The sequence below is a fragment of the Malurus melanocephalus genome, unplaced genomic scaffold (assembly GCF_030028575.1).
Source record: "Malurus melanocephalus ecotype Western Australia unplaced genomic scaffold, MMel_1.1 scaffold_338, whole genome shotgun sequence".
Classification (NCBI taxonomy): Eukaryota; Metazoa; Chordata; class Aves; order Passeriformes; family Maluridae; genus Malurus; species Malurus melanocephalus.
This window is the reverse complement of record NW_026623570.1, coordinates 667,001-688,633: the sequence shown is the minus strand read 5'-3', so window position 1 is coordinate 688,633 and position 21,633 is coordinate 667,001. Positions and strand designations below refer to the sequence as shown.

Sequence of the window (21,633 nt, the reverse complement as noted above, 5' to 3'; positions counted from 1 at the left end):
AATTGCCTGAGATACCTCCARCAACCTGGCTTTCTTTCCATTCTTTAGATGCAGATGGCTGAGCTGCTCGTGTCCCATGGGGCTAGTTTGAGTGCCAGGACATCTTTGGATGAGATGCCAATAGGTGAGTTTACCAAGCTTAAAGAAAGAAWTGGCTGGAGTCTTCACATGGTGCTTTCAGAATCATTAACATGATTTTTTAGGTGTCTTTAGAGTCAGAGTTGAAGTTACTTTAACTGAGACTGAAGTTACTTTAACTGGGGCTGAAGTTTWGAAGCACCTACTTTAATAGTGAAAATAAATACTGAGCTTCTTCCTCCTCATAAAAACAAGGAAGAAGGTATTTCCCAAGCACTAAGTCCTCCTCCTGTGTGTTTCCAAATTTGTAATCCCTCGTGCTTGGGAGCCTCCCTGCTGTTGCATGCACCCTAAGATCTGGGTAGGAAAGCACAATTAGTAACATGGTGATAATGGGAACTGTCTGATGAAGGGCTTGGTCCATGTGTGCCGTAGATCTGTGTGAAGAGGAGGAGTTCAAAGTGCTGCTTCTGGAGCTGAAACACAAACACGATGTGATCATGAAGTCTCAGATGAGGCACAAATCCTCCCTGAGCCGCAGGACCTCCAGCACGGGCAGCCGGGGGTGAGTTGTGCTGTTCCCTGCAGGTCACCAGGACATCGGGCTGCCCACCCAGCTGTGGGTGCAGAGCACCCTGAGGTTGGTGAAAACAGCCCATCTGTCCTTTCTGAATGAGCTCACAAAAGGCAGAAACTCACTTTGGTGGTGAGAGCAGAGCTCCTTTGAGAGTGGCTTTTTCACTAGGAAGAAGCRCTGTTTCGTGGGGGGAAAATGGTTTTGTGCTGTTGTGGTTTATGACTGCACTGACCAGAGGAACAAATTGTGAGAATTTACCCTGTTAAACAACTGAAACTGGTGCTGGAGAATCAGTGCTTCAAGTGGAATTATTTGAGCTTTTCAGTGGTATGTCACATGGCCAAGGTGCAGTACCCAGACACAGTTTGCAGAGGTCTTTGTAAGATTTTTTGCTGGACACCAAAGCAGTCCTACAGCCCACAAAGCTCCCTAAACAGCCTGTGGGCCATTTCYCTCGACATTTTCTCCACTGGTTGCAAAATGGGTCCATAAGGTGACCTGTATGAGCTCTAACACAGATTTGCAGTGCCAGTTTAGATCTCCTTAAAATGCCTCCCACCATCAGTATCTATGCCAGTGCCTTTGCTTGGCGTGGGTGCCAGGAAGCTGAATCCACGTTCCATTCCAGAGGGAGAGGCTGGGAAGCATRARGAGRARGARGAGGAGGAGGTGAGAAGAGATGCAGGGTAAGAGGAAATGTCACGTCCTGCTCACAGCTTTGATGGCCCTTGTCCCTGTCCCACAGGAAGGTGGTGAGGAGGGCCAGCCTTTCGGACCGGACAAACCTTTACAGGAAGGAGTGTGAGAAGGAGGCCATGGTCTGGCAGCARCTGGGGTCAACAGATGAAGGAAGAAACTCAGGTCTCATTGGAGAAATTGGGGAGACTCGGTCTGACCAGGAGAATACAGACCCTGTAAGGAATCTCTTCTCTTTCATGGGGGACACTGAGGAGGACTGGTGATGTGGGTTCTGTAGCAGTGGGTGGAAGGTGGCTGAAAAATTTGTTTACCTCACTCATCACATGTAAGCAAAAGACCAAATTCTCATTTKGCATAAGCTGTCCCACTCAAGTGGAAAGCCTGTTTTGGATTTCCAGCTTCATAGTTTTGAGATAAAAATGAACCAGGATGCTCCAAAAAGAATAAACCTTTGCCTTTCTTTCTAAAGCTCACAAACCAGTAAGCACAAAAGAACTGTAAACTTGCTTCTAGTTACTTGTTTTTAATTAAGTATTGTCATCTTATAGAGATAAGCATATTAATTTTTTTTTTTTTGTGTGAGGCCTTCTGAGTTAAGGTTCCATGTCCTGTTTGGGAACCAGCTCCTGGCTGGGGCTCACAGCACTGTAGGGTTCTGTTAGTGGGGGAAATCAGTGTTGAGCTGCAACACTGTGGTGGAAAGGCCGAATGTGAGCAGATTTAGGTTGTCACAGGGATGAACCCTGCTCTGGAGGATGGGGGAAGATTCTCTTTGTTGTCTTGTTCCAGAATTCAGTGCTGGAGAACTCCTCCCTSCTCCCGGAGCTGGCGAACAAAAGCACCCAGTGCGACACCGAGATCCCGCTGCAGAACGGACTGATGGCCACTGCCAGCCCCTACCAGTACAGCTTTTCCAACGGGGACATTTGGAGCATGCACCCTGACCCCGACAGTAACCCTGGCCACGTGCTGCCCTACGGCACGCCCGTGCTGCCCGAGGCCCCGCAGTTCTGGGGCGCCTACAAGGAGCACAACCACCAGACCCTGTCGGAACTGAAGCGGCAGCGAGCTGCAGCCAAACTCCTCCAGCACCCCTTCCTCAGCACCCACTTCAGCACCGGCATGGCAGGAGTGCCTGACAACGTGGGCGAGGCCAAGTCGCACTTAATCGAATCCAGGACTTCTCCCTACAGCTCCAATGGGACCTCAGTGTATTACACAGTGTCCAGTGGTGATCCGCCCCTCTTGAAATTCAAAGCTCCCATGGAGGAAATGGAGGAGAAGGTGCAYGGGTGCTGCAGGATTTCCTAGGCTGGCCCGTGTCTCGCCCCAGAGGAGTGAGATGTGGGTGGGCTGGTTGGATCTCGCAGTGGCCAGGCTGTTTGCATTCCAAAGGGAAAATTTGGTCATGGACATCCTGACTGTGGCAGCCTTGTTCACCTCGAACTGTACTTTACCCTGCCAATTGCTTCCATTGCAGCTGGAACAAGGCTCTTGGGAGAGGAAGGGATGCTCATCAATATGATGGCAAAAGAGTCTCCTTAGCCTTGCTCCCCTGGGAGGAAGGTGTGGTGCGCTGCCTCCCCATCCTCGGGAAGTCAGGAGATGCCTTGGAACAAAGAAAGGATGTGAATTCAAATCTTTGTGTCTGAGCCTCTTGCTGTCGGTCCCCGAGCAGCTGGGAGGTGACAGCTCAAACCTGTGCTTCACTCCTGGGTGAWGCACATACTCTGGAGGGGAGGTCAGCCCCCACCTGAGGTTTGCAGGAGCGGACAGAGCTGTTTTCCACACAGCTGGATCCAGCACTTCCTGGGCCTGAGCAACAAGTGAGCACTTCAGAAGTTTGCAAGGTGTTACCTCCTTGCAGTGACAGCTCACCACCACCACAAACTGTGCACTGGCTGGGTCCTGTTCTGCTCATCACTGCAGACTGCCATCAGGTTTGAAGCAGAACTTTTCCTGGAACAGGCTTCACTCTATAGGCTTTAAAACTGATGTTGCAATAAAGGGGCCCTGGCAATAGAATTTTACTGCAATAAAATACTGACAAAGGTCTATATTGGGATAAGTAATTTAAAAACACTTATTTGTACTATTTAGACTCTTAATTTGTTAAAACTGAAAAGACTTTTGTTGATCTCACTTTCCTATTGATTCTGTTTGTTTACTCTGTATGCTCAACACAGATACTAGGGGCAGTATGCTTTGCGTTCTGACTTTTTTCTGGATTTCCAGAACCACAGGGCTCAGGAGGGCAGGGAAGGAAAGGCTTGCCAACACTAATCCAGGAATGCCATGAAAGCATTTCTAATCCCGTAGATGTGATGACACTTGCATTAACCTGCAGTCTTTGGCTGAGGAATAACTTCAACCGTTGCCGTGGTAGTTGAGCACTGCAGCAGGGTGGGAGATGCGCTGTTCTCCAGCTCCCTTGCTGAAGCTRTCAGCAGTGGGTAGCAGCTGGCAGAGGAAGGTTTAAATGCCTCYGTGTCTGTGGGAGTTGCCTGACACCATCAGGATTTAACAAAGCCTCTGTGCTGCGGAGCAGCTGCAATGCCAACATTGTTCTGGTGTAGTTGGTGTGAGCTCTGCCRGCCCACCCGGGAAACACTGGCACGGTGTCACCTGGGCTTTGGCACTGGCTTTGCAGCAAGCTCAGGCTTTGTTTGCTGGGGGAGGTGAGTGTGGGACAGCTCTGAAGGACTGGCCACGCTGCAGTTGTGTCTAAGAAGTGACTGTAAATCTTTAACCCCTTCTCTGCACAGAGGGGCTGTCACACACGGAGCTGTTCWCCTGCATGAATATGTGTCTTCTTGGGCAGCTTAAATTCCAAACTCTGAAGACATAAAGCTGTTTGGGTCTCTGTAAGCCATCAGTGGATTAACTCCAGCTCACGTAGTCATGCTTCAGCCAAGCAACAGCAAATGCAGCTTCCACCCATCTTCCTTTTATCTGGTGGCTGTTGGACATCAGTATTGCCCTTCACTGTGGGAATCCTCACAGCCTTAACTTTTTCTAGGCTATAAACAGTTGACTGAGGCTGCCTGTGACTGTTAAATGCTATCCCCTGCCCCCCATCAAATCCACCCCTTCCTGGGGCTGGATATGTTACAATACAGGGCTCTGGGCTCCTGGAGGCAGCARAGGTGGCTGTGTGTCACCACCCCTGCCACGCTGTGCAGGAGACGCTTTTGGACCTGTGAGGTCATTACCAGGCTGACAATTTACTGCTTTAAACTGTGTGGAGATTTCCACAATTCTCTTTCCTCACCAGTTTCAGGTGCAAACTAGGAAGTGGTAGCAGTTGATCTGGTTCATTTAAAACCCCAGTTCTGCTAAAGGCAGAGTTTGAAGCATTCAGAGGAGTTGGGCTCCCTCCCTTGCTGGAACACATTTAGCTAATTACAGGACTAGAAAATACTTCTTGTGCTTGACCTTGAGGGATTTTTGAAGTCATTCTSTAGTAGAAAGAGGATAATTGGATAACTGGAGAGATTTTACTGTATGTGGTTAAAAGTGGGTCTTCTGATTACCTTGAGTAAATTCTTCTGGGATAACACCAAGAGTGGCCTGGCTATTACAGAACAGGGGAGATGATCTTTCAGGTGCCTCTCTTCTCCCATGGTGGTGAGGTTTGTCTCTCCACATCCATCCCAATGAGATATCTGAATTCACTGTAACAAATTTTGGTGCCGCTATCCACTAGGTTGCAAATGGTGCAAAATTTRGGCCCAGATGTTGCCTTCCCTCCCAGCAAAGGAGGAGTTGGGCCTTTTTCCTTCTCAGAGCAACTTTGTGCTATTGAACCCTGCCTAATTCCAAGGAAATKGAGATCATTGGTTGCAATAGTGTAAAGTAGTGTGAGGCTTGTTTTCACTGAGAGCTCTTAATATGTTAAAACTGCAGGAAACCAGTCCATTTTAGACAAGCAGCTTCTTGGCTTCCACTGGTATTTCACTCTGTTTATATGTAAAACTCTGKGAGCTCATCATTCTAGCTGTGAAGTCCAGTGGTGTCTTATCAAGTATAATCCATTTGTATTCAGACAGGAGAGTTAYTGTTTTAAGTCAGTAATGGATAAATCTTGCAGGATGTGTTTCACAGCCCTGCCAAGCACTTTCCTGCCACTGGCTTTGAGCTGAAGTCCCAAAGTCACCACCAAGGTGTGACTTGGAAGGCTGTTGGAGAATGACCTGGAATGGATTCATGTTYATATGTGTGGTGACATTTGAGATGTCGTGGTCACTGCCTGTGGAGCACTGGCAGAGCTGTTGGTTGTAGGCCTGGGATGAGGGATTCTGCCAAGTGGATAATTCACCTGCTTCTGGTGAACTATTTGTGGGGACAAAAAGGTTTTTGGGGGAATGAAAAATGTAAATTCTCTTACATGGGTGTTGTAGCAGCCTACCTCTAGGAATAAGGCTTTTCACTGTGCATTTAGCACTGTTAAAACAGTAGTGGGTTTTTGATATCCATGTGTTTTAAAGGCCATCCCAGTGTTAAACTCTGAGGTGCAGAGCAGAGGGCACTTGGCTGTTTCATTGGATCTTAATATGGCTACARAGCTGTAGAAACCAGAAATCATGTTGTGACTGGCATATCTAGCACTAAGTTAGAGGAAGATTTGAGGTTTTTATAATACATTGAATTGTTTTTGGTTCAATAAATATCTAATTACAGATTCAATGCCAGATTAGTCTCAGTTCAGTTAGCAGTGAGCCAGAGGTTGTAGTTGTTCATAGAGACTGCAAAGATTTGAGAATGTGAATGCATTGACAGGTCTGTTGCAGGCAGAGCTGCACAAGAATAACCCTTCTCCTCACAACATTTTCCTCTGTGCTGAATTTGTACTGTTTCTAGCAAASTAACTGATTCATAGGAGCAGCTTTACACTCCATGTTGAAAGATACTTTTTAGATGGAAAAAAAAATTGTCTTTCAAAGGAATGTCTCTGCTTCACTGAGCTCAGCCAAGGAAGTCCCAGCAGTGAAATGTTAGATAAGGGCTTAAGCACCATTGCTGGGATCTGCTTGAAAATCAGACCTGGATCTGTGATTCATGTACCACATGATGTGATTTCAGCCCACTTAATTTCACTTCTTTGGTGCTCCTGAACCTTAAAACCCTCCCAATTTTGGGAAGAACTGACTCTAGCTGATGTGGTTTTGTGCCATCTTGGAGGAGTGGTTGAAGAACCACCAGGGTGAGGAACTCCTGGTAGGGAAGGAGAACAGCATGGCAGGGCAACAGCAATAATGACTCAGTGCAATACTCAGTGGAGGCAGTGAATTCTCAAATTTATTGAGCAGGGTCTTATTTCAAGGGGTTCAAATCCCTTAAAAGCTCCCAAATGGCATTACAACTTCAGCCTAGTGTTCTTTTTCTTCAGTCTTGGAGCTCTGATTACCCACATCATCCCTGCTGAAACTAAATCAGCATTCCCGTGGAAAAGGGAATATCCTGAGAAAGCAATAGCACTGGTCTCCAGTGAACCGTGGATGAACTGTTGTCTGTCTGCTGGAAAGTTTCTCCCTACTCCTGGGTATTTCTGTGCCTTATACTTGCTAAAGGTAACTCATCCCTGGAAGGTTTGTGGTGACCATACAGTTCTTGATGATCTTTAGCTTGGAGATTTTTGCAAGGGGATCGCAGTTCAGAGCATGCCAGATTTTGAGATTATTATTTGCTCCTTCAATTTGTCTCATGATCAACACTTCTTTCTTCCTAAATACACAGAAAGGAAATGCAGAGGGGCTTCATTCAATTTTAACAAATGACATTGACTACTTTGGTGTATCAGTTCCCTACAGGCAGAATCCAGAACACGCAAGGTCTCGCCTCTTAATACAGGACACATTTACATTTTCTGTTTTGTTTTGCCTGTGGCTGTACAACACAACAGTTCTCCCTGGYTGTTCTTCACCTTTACTCTGTTTTCATGTTGGCCAAACTGGTAATGGACTTCTCAGTTCCTTCACACAATTCAAGTACCACTGGGCTTTCCAGGCAACATCTGCCATGGCACAATTACGACCTGGAATATTTTGCTRTGTTTCAACCGTGGAAGCTGTAGGATGGAAAGAGGAGACTCTGCTCGACATACCTGTTCCCAAAGCTACACCAATGCAATGATCTCCACCCGCAGCTGGAGGGGAGATACGGGTTTTTAAACAGTGCAGATGCAGCCTTAGTTTTGCCACCACAATGTCTTCAGCCTTTAGATTGCAGGGTGAGATTGCAGGAGTGTGGGTAACCGTGTACAGGACAGTAAGAGATGACAGCAAGCCTTCTGCAATAACTCGTAATTCTATTGATCAGTAGTAAATGATGTACAGATAAAACTTGATGAAATGTATTTTATGTGAAGAAAAWAAAATAATGTAAGAACTGTATATTGTATTAGCAGCTTTGTGTATAAAATGGCATTTTGGCAATCAGAGTCTAATATATTTAAAACTTTTTTTAAACAAAGGATATTTGATATTGTATGGAATTGACTTTATTGCTACTGTAAGTATGAAGATGGTTTCTTAACATGTTGAAGCAATGCATAAAATCTTAAACTTTATGTAAAACTCATGCCAAAAGGGTATGTTTGACAGTATTAGCACCTGACTCAGTGTCTTTAATAGAGAGATTGAATTTTTTAATTTAAAAATTATATTAAATTTCTTTTAATAATACAAAAATGTCACTGAGGTTTTTTTTTTTAATTGTTTTACGTCTTGGGACTCTGTTAAATGTCTCTGCCTCTCAGTTGTCTACCGCCAGGAGATGTCTAGAAGAGGAAATCTAGGCAGTGGGGGGTGTAAGTTTTTGTTTCGAATGCAGAGCTCAAGCAGTGTTCGGACAATGCTGTCAGGGACATGGTGGGATTCTTGGGTCTGCCCTGTGCAGGGCCGGGGATTGGACTTTGACGATGTTTGGGGATCCCTTCCACCACAAAATGTTCCGTGATGCTGAGAAGCAGCGCCAGTTGGTSCTGGTGACAATCTGGAAAGCCAAAGCTGTGCCTGCCTTCCGTGGATCTGGATGTGTCCGAGGCTTCAGCTCCAGCATTTGTTAACGCGCATCATTACGAGCGTCCTTCTCATGCGGGTTTAATTTTGTTGAGGGCAAAAGCTCCGCGATCCGTCCCAGCCCCATGAAGGGCAGCAGGGCTCGGTGCAGGGCTGTGTCCCCGCTCGGGCTGTATTCCCTGTCGCGGAGCTCCATCCCCGCTCCGGGCTTGGCTGTGTTCCTGTTCGGAACAGGACTGTGTGCCCCGCTCGGGGCAGGGCTGTGTCCCCTTTCCGAGCAGGGCTGTGTCCCTTGCACGGGGCACGGCTGTGTCCCCACTCCGGGCTGGACTGTGTCCCCGCTCGGGGCAGGGCTGTATTCCCTGTCGCGGAGCTCCAACCCCGCTCGGGGCAGGGCTGTATTCGCTGTCGCGGAGCTCCATCCCCGCTCGGGGCAGGGCTGTATTCCCTGTCGCGGAGCTCCATCCCCGCTCCCGCCCGGCGGAGGCGGTACCTTCCTTCTCGGAGCCAACGGCGGCGCGGGGCGGGGAAGGCGCCCGTGGCGGCCGCGCTGTTTGGATTCAAACTGAGCACAAAGCTCTGTCCCGGCCGAGCCGCCGTGTCCGGCCATGGGCAGCGCGTCGCAGTGGCTGGAGGAGGGCGCGGGGCGCTGGCCGCCGCCGGCYGGGCCGTACAGCGAGGCGCAGCGCCTGGCGCTGGAGGAGCTGGTGGCGGGCGGCCCCGAGGCGCTGCGGGCTTTCCTGCGGCGGGAGCAGCTGCCGCCCTTCCTGTCGGAGCCCGAGGTGCAGGACATCGCTCGGGCCGCGCTGCCGCCCCCCGCGGGCCCGGAGCCGGCGGCGGAGCCCTCGGCCGGCGCCTCGCTCGACGCCTCTTCGCTCACCTACTTCCCCGAGCGCTCGGACCTGGAGCCGCCGGCGCTGGAGCTGGGCTGGCCGGGCTTCGCCGGCGGCGCCTTCCGCGGGCTGACGCGGGTGGAGGCGCATTTCCAGCCGGGCTGCGGGGACAGCATCTACGGCTGCAAGGAGGCGGTGCGGCGGCAGATCCGCTCGGCGCGACAGGTGAGTGAATGAATGAGTGAGTGAGTGAGTGAGTGAGTGAGTGAGTGAGTGAGTGAGTGAGTGAGTGAGTGAGTGAGTGAGTGAGTGAATGAGTGAGTGCCCGGGGAGCGCCCTGCCCTGCCCGGGGCCCCTCTCCCCATCAAAAATCGGCACCGGCACTTGTAAGCATCTCTCAAGTAGCTTTAAAACGCCCGTCGAGCAGACAAGACCTCGTTAAGGAGGACAAGCTCKAAAATACACAAAAAGTGGCACTGTRTGCTGCATCKGCGGGCTCTCCCTTTCCCAGGTGCTCCGGAGCTGATGCGCCAGGAGCTCCCCGTCCCGCAGCGCTGCTGCCATGGCCAGCACAGCCGCTAAATYCAGCTCATCCTGCTCTCACTCGAATCATATTCCAGATTCCTTACTGATGTGCTCTGCCAGACAGATTCGCTTGCAGAAACCTCCTACAGTCCCCTAAAAGGTGTGACACAGAAAAGGCCTCTTTTAGAAAAGAACATTACCTACAGATACAACGCTATAATTGTTTTTGTTCCTTAGCTCACTAATTGTCCCCGAGTGATGTACAGACCTCCTTTTGACAGGACTTTCCTCCCACAGGAGTGGACGCTTTTATTCTGATGCCGAGTATGGTTAAAAAACCACGTGGCGCAGTAACTGTTCCCTGTAACTCCCTGCATTCCCGGAGTTTACAGCCTCCAACTGCAATCCCCAGCCGGGAACCACCCTTCTCCCGCAGCCATTCCATTGGCTCACCTAAAATTTAAATGTGTAGCTTCCTCTCTGGGTGGCCAGATGAAGGAACTGCTGTCTCTTTGTGTAGCATGTGTTCGCTCACGGCACACCCTGAATCAGCGGCTGGGCTCGGTCCTGCTCCCTTCCCAGGGCAGAAGAGGAGAGGGTGTGTGAGGATGACATGAATGATGGGCTCCTTGCCAGAAACGGTCACAGAGGAAGCTCCCTTCTCAGTCTCTGTCACTGGTCTGGAAACTCGAGTAAATGCCATAAAAACATTCGTTCCTTCAAAAAGCTGTACATATTTGTAATATTGATCCATGCAGTATCCTGCCAAACACCTTCCCTCACACTGAGCCAAGGACAGGCAAGGTGTTCCTGCCCCATCTGTGTCTGTACCTGATCCAGACAGTGTTTTTGTGGACATAAAGGAYATTTCTGACACCCTAAAATTTACTGAATGTCAGATACTGTGTGATAGTATTAATTTCTGAGTTCCTCAAGTTAAATGTGAAGACTGGGAAAACCTCAGWTGCTGCATAGTATCTTCCAATCTCATGCAAATAAATTAGTTCMAGTGACTGCTGCTATTTTGTCTTTGTCATCCTGAGTGGATGAGTGTAGAGAAAAGCATTTTCTCTCTTTCCTCTGAACACTTTGGGCAAAACTGTATTTCTTTTAGAGCTGCTAATGCTGGGATCAGGATTTAGACATGCCGTGATTTGTGTAGTCATATGAAGGCATCCGTGTTCCCAAGGATTTAGTGTGAATTGTTTTRTTTTCAGGGGTGGTTTTCTTACTTGTCTGGTCTTGTCAAAAGTATCATATTGAGTTTTTTTCTTCCTTCAACACTTARACAAGATTGGGTGGTGAGAAGCACAGGACACACACAAGAAGCACAAACATAAAGTAGCTTTATCTAGAAATACCCATGTGCTTGTGCAGGTTTTATGTAAGAACTCAGCCAAATGGAACCAATCCTTTTGGGAGCAGGGCACAGGTGGGAATGCAGAGCTCAGGCTGTTCCTGTGGGAAATGTTTCCTCTGTGCCACGCACAGAGCATCTGTGTTGCGTGCTTGTACACCTTGGGTGTGCTGCAGCAGCATCCATCTGATAAGGGCAGGTGCCAGGCACCCACAGTGGTTGTATAATCATTGTTCTTTATGCTGGTCTAATAGAAGGAAAGTGGGAAATTCAGTCACGAAGCTGAATCCTTTATGTCTTTGTGTCCTTACATGGAGGTGGTTCAGAATGGTGAGAATTCTAGCACCAAATCAGTGTGTGAGGTGGCTCTGAATTAGCTCGAGKGATTGTTTATAAGTGTAATCTTCCYGTTTCAGGATTTGCCTTTTTTTAAGAACTGTTGGGWGAGTGAAGGGATTTCCTGTGCAGGTATTAGAAACTCAGTAGGAATCTAGAAACCAACATGAGTCTGGAAATCAGTTGGGGTTTGTTGTGACAGCAAGGAGGCCATTCAAGCTAATTCTCCTGTAGCTGTTTGAAACCGTGGAGAACAGGCATGGAGATGGTTTGTGTGGAGTTCTGATTCTGCTGTGATTACTTCCCCAATTTGGCCACATTAGAGAGGATTGTGCAGGAAAGGAGGATGTGAAAGTGTACAAAAGCAGCAGACATGAGGAAAAGACTCTTCAGGCTTACACTTGAGTGAATTTACAGGAATGTTGGGGGAATATGGAAATCTTTTAGAACTTGCCAGAGCCTGTGCAGCAGGACCAGGAAATCTGCATGCCCTGATGAYAGCAGCAGGAGAAAATGGCTGGGGGAGGCAGTGGCCTTATATAAATAAATCCCTTCAGTAAGTGTTGTGACTTTCCTTGCAGGTGATTGCCCTYGTGATGGATTCCTTCACAGACATCGAGATCTTCAGTGACCTCCAGGATGCCTACAACAACCGCCAAGTTCCTGTCTACATCCTTCTKGACCAGGACTTTCTACCCCATTTCTTGGAAATGTGCAACAATTTGGGGGTTTGTCCTGAGCAGGAGAGTGTAAGTACTTAATTTGGGTCGGTGTGGTTTTTTTTGGTTTTTTTTTTTATTTTTAATTTTTGTGGTACAATTTGTGCATATCAAAGAAACTCTTCTGTAAAACATCAGACTGCCTTGATGGGCTAAAACAATCTGTCTGTCTGATAACTAAAAGAAAAGGTGTTTTTCTGAACTATTGCTCAGCTCCTGAAGATCAAGGCTCAATATTGCATGGTTTCAGTACAGCCTCTAATCCACCATGTGAAACTGCTCACAAATTCAGCAAAAACTCTGCAGAAAAGGCACATCTGCCACCCTGCACTGCCCATATGTAGGAGCTCCAGCCATACTGTGCTCCAGTCCCATGTGCTGGGTGCAGTGTGCACTGGGATCCCTGTCCTGAGGATGCAATAATTTTCAAGCATTTAATTTTGCAATATTTAAATAGCTCTATCCTTTGCCTCAAGGAACTGCTTGCTAAGGAAAACAGAAATGTGGGAAACTCAAGGGTGATACAGCTCTGGTATCATCTGATTGCTTTCCTAATACCTTGTTGCTTTCTTTTAAAGGGGTTTGGATGAGCCAGGTGATTTGCTTAGTTCTGTGAATATAAGCTGACATGTTATGACTTGGCTTTGACAGGTTTATGTTCATTGCAGTAAAAGTTTCTCTGGATAGGGAAAAACACTCCTACTTTCTTGAGCAGTAATTAATTGACTGTTCTCACTTAATGGAACAGAAACTTAGCACTGTGTCAGTATAAACACTCATATACAGACTGTAAAAGAGTTAATTTCATTTCTATCTTCCATAATGTGTGTAGCTGCTTTTAAGTAAAATTGCTAATCAAAAGTTTTTGCAAGTTAACTTAAATCTGATGTTACTGTATTCCTTTCTTTTCTGAACCAGCTGTTGAGAGTTCGAACTCTCACGGGGAGCACGTACTACATGAGGTCAGGTGCCAAAATTGTCGGGAAAGCCAAGGAGAAGTTCATGTTAATTGATGGAATTAGAGTGACAACAGGCTCCTACAGGCAAGTATTGGGGTCTGCTGGTGCCTAGTGAAGTTGTAGAAAGGGGGATTTGCTGCAGGAAGGGGAATTTGCTGCAAGAAGGGTGTATTCACTTTGCTGTTTGCCTGGTATTAATGAGTGACAGTGGCAGGTGGACTGGTGAATCCAAGTGAGGCTGACAGAAAGCTGAAAACACCTTTGGAAARCTAGTTTACACAGCTTGTTGCTTGCAAAGACCTTGGCCATACCTAAATAGAGTTCTTCCTGCAGGAGTGAATAGTCTGTTGATTTCTTACCTTCCTTAATGCACTGAATTTCTGTATAGGAGTATCTGTTGAAATGCCCCAGAGTTTAACTGGGAATCTTGGTTTGTTTTCAACAGTTTCACATGGTCRGATGGGAAGCTGAACAGCAGCAATTTGCTGGTGTTGTCAGGTCAAGTGGTTGAACACTTTGACCTGCAGTTCAGGATTCTTTATGCCCGCTCACTGCCCATCAGCCCKAAGCGACCGTCCAGCTGCAGGAACAGTGGCATGTTCGATCACCTGCTGACCAAAACAGAGTCCTCCAAGGAATACACTGTGGAAGGCAACCTGAGAGCAGAATTTGCCAGACTGTCTAGCACTCCAAAGAAATTGCTAGGAAAACCAATTCAGGCTGAATATGCTCCTGGAGGAAAGCTTTGTAACCTTGGGCATTCTTGCCTGTGTGAAGAGGAGTCGTTCACCGATCTAGTGGCCACAGTGGAACGGAAAAGTGCATCAACTCAAACTGACCCGTGGGCAGAGATGCCAGCTGTGACCATGTGTAACGCAGCCACTCAGGCCAGTGCTGCCACAGCAGACACTGGCACTCAGGCTTCTGTCACAGCCAGAGTGACRGGCACTCAGACATCAATTCTGCTGAAGACTGCAATGACACAGACCAAGGAACAGGAGGGCACAGAAACACCCATCCTTCCCAGAAAGTTCTCAACAGAAGAATATTCCCTGTATGGAAAGGCTGTATCCAGTTCTAAYCTGCATCAATCACTGTCTTCATCATCATCATCCCAGTGCTCTCTAGCAAGCTCTACAGGCTCAATATCTTCTCTCCGGTCCTTCGAATATTCCAGCAGTCACAGGGCACARTATTTCCAAAAACTGCACAAAGAGAGGCAATGCCACTACTCCACGATCCGGTCGAAGCTGAGCCACATGGTGGATATCCTGTCCCGGCGGGGCCGTGTCCCTGCGAGCTACATGAGCCAGTACCCTGGCAGGTGTAACCTAAAGCAGAGGCGGGACATCAGCGCCAGCCTGCGCAGCCTCCGCGACGCCTCRCTCTTTTCCCTCAATAAATGATTCCTGYCCTGGCCACAGAACACACAAACCCCAGTCTCAACTTGCTGTCACTTTATATCTTCAGATTATTCCACTTCCGTCCAGCACTTTTGCTTTTTTTAATATGCGTGTACATCACTCTTCAGCACTTTGTTTTATACTATGCAATGTAGGCAATGGAAAAGAGGTGTTTTATGGTAACTTCTTACAGGTTCCTCTTRTATGCATTAGTGGTGAAGGTAATWTTAATTCTGGGTATTTAACCTCAAMCCYRAACTTCTTACTGCTTTCTAGGATTGCCAAAGCGCTAGTTGTAATAATATATGGAAACTTGGAAAAAATCTGAGTCAGACTGAACTCAGTCAAAGCATCTTTGAAGATTGAGCTTACATCAAAGAATTCTCAATTCTTTTTCCAATATTGGCTTTTATTTCTACTTTATCTTTGACATGAGGGGACTCAGGTTTTATAAAGAGCTGTAAAGCTGATTTTATTCTAACTTCTGTGCTATATATGTTACTCTTCCACTAAAGTTGCGAAGGATCTGTTGGAGCAGTTGCAGGTTCTTATCTTCAACTCTATTCTTTTTCCATCATTTAAGCCTTCCGAAACAGACTGAGCTAACTAGATCTTTAGTTTGATCACACTCTTGTGCCTTTGAGATACATAAATATTTATGTGTTTGTATATGTGTGCTTCCTTCTTTGCAGTKAACTTGGAGGTGAGACAACCACTGAGGGCATGTGAAGCCCCAGCTCAAAAGCAAACTGACAAATGCACTACGAAATGTTATGGGTTATGTTGGGTAATGTTAATTTACAAGTAACTGTAAGAATTAAATAAACATTTTTCTCTTTTTAACTGTGCTGTCTGCAATGCTCTGTGTTTCCTGCTTTATCCATTAGTGACTTGGTTTGAGGAGCTAAAGTGCCACTGTAGTTATTGAAGATACTTTCAATATTGAATGGACCTTAGGTTTAGTTGTATTGCAAAGCCTTTAGATGACTGTTTGCAATTTTCTATGCATGTCTGTGCTTGCTGGATCTCTTATCGGAGCAGTGTGTGCAGTCTCTCCTTGAGATCTGACCTGTACTGTTTTYCTAAATCTGCATCTCAGTGACCAACCACATTGAATTCTGACGAGTCAAATCAGAGTCTGTGTTGTGTTTTCTTACTTAGGGGCACCTGTGTCCAGTAGATGGCACATTTCAGCCGTCGGCTTGAATACTGAATGAATGACTGAAAATATCCAACTCAAAAATCCTGCAAGTGTTACGAGCAACTAACTTTGGCRTTTCTGTCTGAAATCTCTATGGACAAAGAGGCTTAACTACTTTTATTACTTGGTTTTCAGAGCAGCCACTCCTTCCCCAAAGCTGGAGGTGGGGAAAAAAGKGTTCTGTCTGCACTTGTTCCAAACGATAAGGGACTTTATTGCYTGATCCCTGAATCTGGAACGCTGGCAGCAAAGCAAATTGCAGGAAGGGAGCCAAGAAACTTTTGCAGCCAATATCGAGTTGTATTTTTAGGAGCTCAAGTTCTGCAGTTCTTGAATGTATGTAAAATCACCTTRGGTTTTCTACGTGCTTTTTAACTTTATTATACTGTGCAGCTGTTAAAATACTCTAATAGTACTCTAACAGCTCTAAAGTACTCTAACAGGAAGAAGAAACAGTTTACAAATAAACTCCTTTTTGYCACGGGGTTTTCACCTGATCATCGCTGAGCTTTGTTTTCTGTTTATTTGGCATTTTAAATCGGGGTGACTAAGTCGCTTCCTCGGCACTCGGTGCTTTCCTTCTGGGGAAAAAAAACCCTCTCCAACCTTTAGAGCAGCCTTTCGATCRGGGCTGGGCTGCAGGTCCAGGGCTTGGCTTATCCTTCCTCCTCAAAGGCTGGCGCTGGTGCGGGCGCTTCCCTGGGCGTGGGGAAGGCTGCCGGCTGTGCCAGCCGTGACTGTGCCGTGGGCGAGCGGCCGGGAGGAGCGGAGCGGAGCGGGGCCGGGCTGGAGGAGCCCGCGGAGCGCTATAAAGAGCCGGGGCAGGGGTGCAGCGCTCCGGCCATGGGCAGCGCGTCGCAGTGGCTGGAGGAGGGCGCGGGGCGCTGGCCGCCGCCGGCCGGGCCGTACAGCGAGGCGCAGCGCCTGGCGCTGGAGGAGCTGGTGGCGGGCGGCCCCGAGGCGCTGCGGGCTTTCCTGCGGCGGGAGCAGCTGCCGCCCTTCCTGTCGGAGCCCGAGGTGCAGGACATCGCTCGGGCCGCGCTGCCGCCCCCCGCGGGCCCGGAGCCGGCGGCGGAGCCCTCGGCCGGCGCCTCGCTCGACGCCTCTTCGCTCACCTACTTCCCCGAGCGCTCGGACCTGGAGCCGCCGGCGCTGGAGCTGGGCTGGCCGGGCTTCGCCGGCGGCGCCTTCCGCGGGCTGACGCGGGTGGAGGCGCATTTCCAGCCGGGCTGCGGGGACAGCATCTACGGCTGCAAGGAGGCGGTGCGGCGGCAGATCCGCTCGGCGCGACAGGTGAGTGAGTGAGTGAGTGAGTGAGTGAGTGAGTGAGTGAGTGAGTGAGTGAGTGAGTGAGTGAGTGAGTGAGTGCCCAGGGAGCGTCCTGCCCTGCCAGCGCTGCCCCGCGCGGCTTTCCCAGAGCAACCTCGTCCTTCCCCGCTTCGCTTTTACATAAACTCCAATTCTTAATTACTGTTTCGCTACTGCTTTATCACTTTTCTGCCATCTTCTGTAGTTATTTTTTGAACAGGTTCATTGTTTGCCAGCTTTTCTTCCCTATACTGATGAAAACCGAGTCCGGGCTCTCCCGGTGCTGCTAAGTTTCCTCAGAGTTGGCTCCTGTGAGCGATACATCCCGAGTGTGCCCATTCCCGGCTTTCTGAAACAGCCGTTGTTTCCCCACCCTACCGAGATCCACGGCAAACCTTGGGGTCCGTCCCATAGGGAAGGTTTGAAGGGGTAGAAGCTGGCTCTCAAGGAAGGTTTTACTCAAATCTTGACTTGAAAGATGAGAATCTGAATAATAAGCTGAAGACATACTTTTATGATAGAAAGAGAAGTGACATGTAAAGAGCAGTCAGACACTGGTGATTTGTTTTTTTTTTTTACCATTTTTTCCATATTTGAGAAGTTGAAAGGCTGGGAAACTGTAGCATTGGAAGTGAGCTCACCTTTTTCTTCTAGCAATGATTTTGAGGAAAAGACATCTGTTCTCAGGAAGAAAACTCTCTTGCCTAGGAAGAGGCCAAATTTGCCTAACATAGGGCAAAAACAGGGGTCTGTCAGAATGTGGAAGAATACTCTGTATCACAGAAGACCATTCCATGTTCCATAACTACCTGAAAAAAAGGCAGAGGGGAATATTTCAAAGTCACATTTCTCATGTGCTGTCTCTCTTGGGATGCTGTGGAAACAGCCTAATGGTTTCTTCTGAAACTCGTTGCAGATGATTGCCCTGGTTATGGATTCCTTCACAGATACTGAAATCTTCACCGACCTCTTGGAAGCTTGCAGCCAGCGRCAAGTTAAAGTGTATATCCTTCTAGATCAGTCTTCATTTTCTCACTTTCTCAAAATGTGCAAGGATCTGGGAGTTGACCTTGAGCAGGAAAAGGTGAGCCTTGTCATATTTAGAAGGGTAGGGAACTGCTTCTCTTATGGCTGTGATTTTTGTGCTGTCAGAAGAAGAAATTATTATACCTGCTGCCAATTTAATTGGGTGTTGCATAGCTCCAGCTCTTTCTTGGAAGATTTAACTATTCTTACATAAGGCAGCAATTAACAGAAAATGTGAAAGGTTTGTAAGTGGATGTTACAGTTGCTTTCTGAGCTCAAATACTAATTGAATATTCAAGGAAATGCAGAAGGAATGTTCAGTCCCTAGAGCATGAGTGGAATTGCTCGGGCTCACTAAGACTTTGAAGGCTGATGGAGAAGCAGGTTCTCAGGAGTCTGTGGAATTTGGATCCTGACAGAAATTTTCACAGTCACATTCTGCACAGTTTATGGGTTTGCTCCCTAATGTCACCTCCTTGCCTACTAAACCAAGACAAAATTATCCCTTGGTTCCTAGTGAGTGASTCCTGTGCCAGTGCATAGTTCATCAGGAATGGTTATTGCTCTGTGTTACTCCTTTAAATGCAATCACTGAACTTTGCAATCCACCTGACTCTTGCTGTGTCTTTAACAGCTGATGAGAGTTCGAATCATCACAGGGAGCACTTACTGCACCAGGTCGGGTGCCAAAATCATTGGAAAAGTCCGTGAAAAGTTCATGTTAATTGATGGCATTAGAGTGACAACAGGCTCCTACAGGCAAGTGCCAATTTCTTTCTTTTGCTTAACATGATTTGTCTCAGTGGAAAGGAAAACCAGCAATGTTACAGAATTGCTTTCCTTATCAGATTTTATGTCCAACATTTATCCTTAAAAGAGCCCACTGCTCACCCGTTGGGTTGTAAGAACAACATAACTAAATGTGATGGAGAATTTTCAGTGAATCCTTTGTTTACTGGTTGTTGTGAATTAACTTCTAATTTCCTCTCTTTTCCTTTGCTAGTTTCACGTGGACAGATGGGAAGCTGAACAGCAGTAACATTTTGATCCTGTCAGGCCCCGCAGTTGCACACTTTGACCTGGAATTTCGGATTCTTCATTCACGGTCAAAGCCTATCAACCTCACAGAGTTTTCCAGCAGCAAGAAGAACAGGGTATGGGACCAGCTGTTCAGGATAACAGTGGCTTCCAGAGACATGAGCAGGGAACACTTCCTGAGAATGGAATTTTTGTATCTGAGAGCATTTGTAGGAGATCTGAARAGGAAGAGGAGCTGGCTGCACGCCTCCAGGGAGGCAGTGTACAGCCCAAATAACACGATGCATGCCTCCCCCCCGCTGACTAAGAGGAATGGCTCCCTGGTTATGAGGCCACACTGGATCATAGAGAGATGAGCTGCATGTCCATGCAGAGTGAGCAGCAGAACCTCGAGAACCACGTCCATCCATCCCTGTCCAGCACTGTCTTGCAGTGTGTTTGTGAGAGCAGCCAGGAAAGAAACCTCAGACTAAGGGAAAGTGAAACTGGAATTGTGGCTTTGTTTGAAGACTTCTATAAAGCCGTTATTGACTTGTACTATTCTGCTGAATTTTCATTTCTCAACCTGTTCTTGCATGTTTTAAGCTGATGGGTTGGCAGTGTCATAGCTCAGTAGCTCAACCCTTTTTCTTTTAGGAATTCTAGGTATTGAAATTAATATTGCTTAAAAGTCTATTCCAAAGATGAAAGCAGGATACTTGTATGTAAATCAGCCTTAGTCTTGTGTTGCACAACCTCTCCACCAACTGTTTCATGACACAGAACTTGAGTAACCCTCATCTAGAAACTAGTAGGTCAGTACCATGATAATTGTCCTCAAATGTTGCATTTTCTTCACACAGAGTTGTGCTGGCAGGAAGAGCAAGTGAATGTGTCAGGCAAACAAGGCTTTTTCCATATTAGACTATTTGGATTGTTGGACATCATGCAATAAATGTTTTCAAGTGCTAATATTATAAAGGACCCACTATGTTTGTAGTAGAGCCGAATGAGACCAATTTCTTRGCATTACCAGATAAAATTTTTGAGTTCTTTGTGGCTGCTGTTGCTGTCTCGTCTTGTGGGCTGAGTAGATCTGAAATCTGTGAACTTGCTGCCTCTTCACATAAGTCCTAATTTCACCAGAAACAGAATGACAAAGAAGTCAACAACATAACCATTTTTAAAGTTTCAAAGAAGCTCAATTTTTTTTATTACTATTCTTTAATCCATTCATTTCTGGAGGAAAAAACACACCCTCAAATGAATAAGCTATCCTCCCAAATAGCTGCACATTGAGGTACTGAAGTTCCAGCAGCCTGACAGTGCAGATATTGATTAGTCAAAGCAAAGATTCACCATTTCTCAAGTTGTTCTTGTGTCTCTTCTACTGCAAAATACTCGGGCATATGCTTGTGTCTTGGGGATTCTGGGCTTCAGAGGGGATGGTTCACACTTGGCAGCAGAATTTCGCATGGGTGTCAGCTAAAGAGCAGCAGGATGACATTAATTTGTACACATGGATCTTACAAAAATTGTCTTTGTGACAATGCAATAATGTACTGATTAATATGTAACTAATCTGGGCACTCTTTCTTCTGCACTTAAAATCATGGAAATGTAATCATTCTGATTCTTCTAATTTGTAAATATTCCATAGTTTATAGTTTTGTAGTCTTAACTTCCACCCAGATGTAAAGAAGTTTGAAACAAGTATTAGTATTCTTAGCTATATTTTCCATAAAGACAAAACCATACAGTGTTGTACTCTATGCAAAATATCATTTGTGCAATCTTATTTTCATAATAATCTGTATATATTTTTCTCAAATATAACTTTTCCACTTTGTTTCTCMTCTCATTACTTTAATAGACAGCTCTTTCCATCTGCCATTAGTAGGACYTTTTCTCAACAATTGCTAATAGATTGATGATACAAAATACTGTGAGTTGTGTTCATTTTTTRTAGTGTGGACTTCATCTGAAAAGTGCATTGAAACATATGCCTAGCACTTAAAAAATATCATAATTGTAACTGAATAATCTATTTTACAAGTGGCTACTTAGCATAACAAGTGACCATGGAAGTAGAGTGTTGCGAAGTGCAGTTTGTTTGTTTGCTTTGCCGGACATTAGATGTTAATAATTATCAACCACAACTTCGTTGTGTCTTGGTTGCAAAGATTTGGCCCTTCAGGCTTGTGAGGGAAAAAAGGAAAATCTGTTATTGCCGGGAAGTTCTGTGATTGCCGTGAGGGAATAAAGGAAAATCTGTTATTGCCGGGAAGTTCTGTGATTGCCGTGAGGGAAGAAAGGAAAATCTGTTATTGCCGGGAAAGTTCTGTGATTGCCGTGAGGGAAGAAAGGAAAATCTGTTATTGCCGGGAAAGTTCTGTGATTGCCGTGAGGGGGGGCCGAGGGGGCGCGGTCTCCATGGCAACGCGGGCCGCGTCACGTGGGCGCCGCGCGCCGCTTCCGGCCAACCTCTCACCCCAAGATGGCGGCGCCCGTGGGGCCGGTGAAGTTTTGGAAGCCGGGTGAGGGGTGTGGGGGGTGCGGGATGTGGGGGGTGGTGG

At 46.9% G+C, this 21,633-nt stretch overlaps 4 protein-coding genes across 5 annotated transcripts in view; all 4 read left to right on the top strand.

Annotated features, from left to right (window-relative positions):
* Window positions 1-8,037, top strand: part of PPP1R16B (protein phosphatase 1 regulatory subunit 16B) — a 58,537-nt gene extending 50,500 nt beyond the window's left edge. The window contains exons 8-11 of the mRNA XM_057377996.1: window positions 49-124; window positions 514-643; window positions 1,401-1,569; window positions 2,144-8,037. Coding sequence (XP_057233979.1) covers window positions 49-124; window positions 514-643; window positions 1,401-1,569; window positions 2,144-2,665 — 897 coding nt within the window. The 3' untranslated portion in view covers window positions 2,666-8,037. The remainder of the gene's footprint in view (window positions 1-48; window positions 125-513; window positions 644-1,400; window positions 1,570-2,143) is intronic.
* Window positions 8,038-8,917: 880 nt separating this feature from the next.
* On the top strand, window positions 8,918-15,348 carry LOC130580478 (protein FAM83D-B-like). The gene is made up of 4 exons (XM_057378000.1): window positions 8,918-9,431; window positions 12,006-12,173; window positions 13,062-13,186; window positions 13,548-15,348. Exons 1-4 carry the CDS (start codon window positions 8,982-8,984, stop codon window positions 14,506-14,508), a joined length of 1,704 nt encoding a protein of 567 aa, XP_057233983.1. The 5' UTR covers window positions 8,918-8,981; the 3' UTR covers window positions 14,509-15,348.
* A 979-nt stretch (window positions 15,349-16,327) lies between these two features.
* Window positions 16,328-20,470, top strand: LOC130580479 (protein FAM83D-B-like). The gene is made up of 4 exons (XM_057378001.1): window positions 16,328-16,999; window positions 17,931-18,098; window positions 18,675-18,799; window positions 19,044-20,470. The coding sequence occupies exons 1-4, from the start codon at window positions 16,550-16,552 to the stop codon at window positions 19,432-19,434; spliced, it is 1,134 nt and encodes a 377-aa protein (XP_057233984.1). The 5' UTR covers window positions 16,328-16,549; the 3' UTR covers window positions 19,435-20,470.
* An 800-nt stretch (window positions 20,471-21,270) lies between these two features.
* DHX35 (DEAH-box helicase 35) overlaps window positions 21,271-21,633 on the top strand; it is a 27,269-nt gene continuing 26,906 nt past the window's right edge. For both annotated transcript variants that reach the window (XM_057377999.1, XM_057377997.1), the window contains exon 1: window positions 21,271-21,594. In XM_057377999.1, coding sequence (XP_057233982.1) covers window positions 21,555-21,594 — 40 coding nt within the window. In that variant the 5' untranslated portion in view covers window positions 21,271-21,554. The remainder of the gene's footprint in view (window positions 21,595-21,633) is intronic.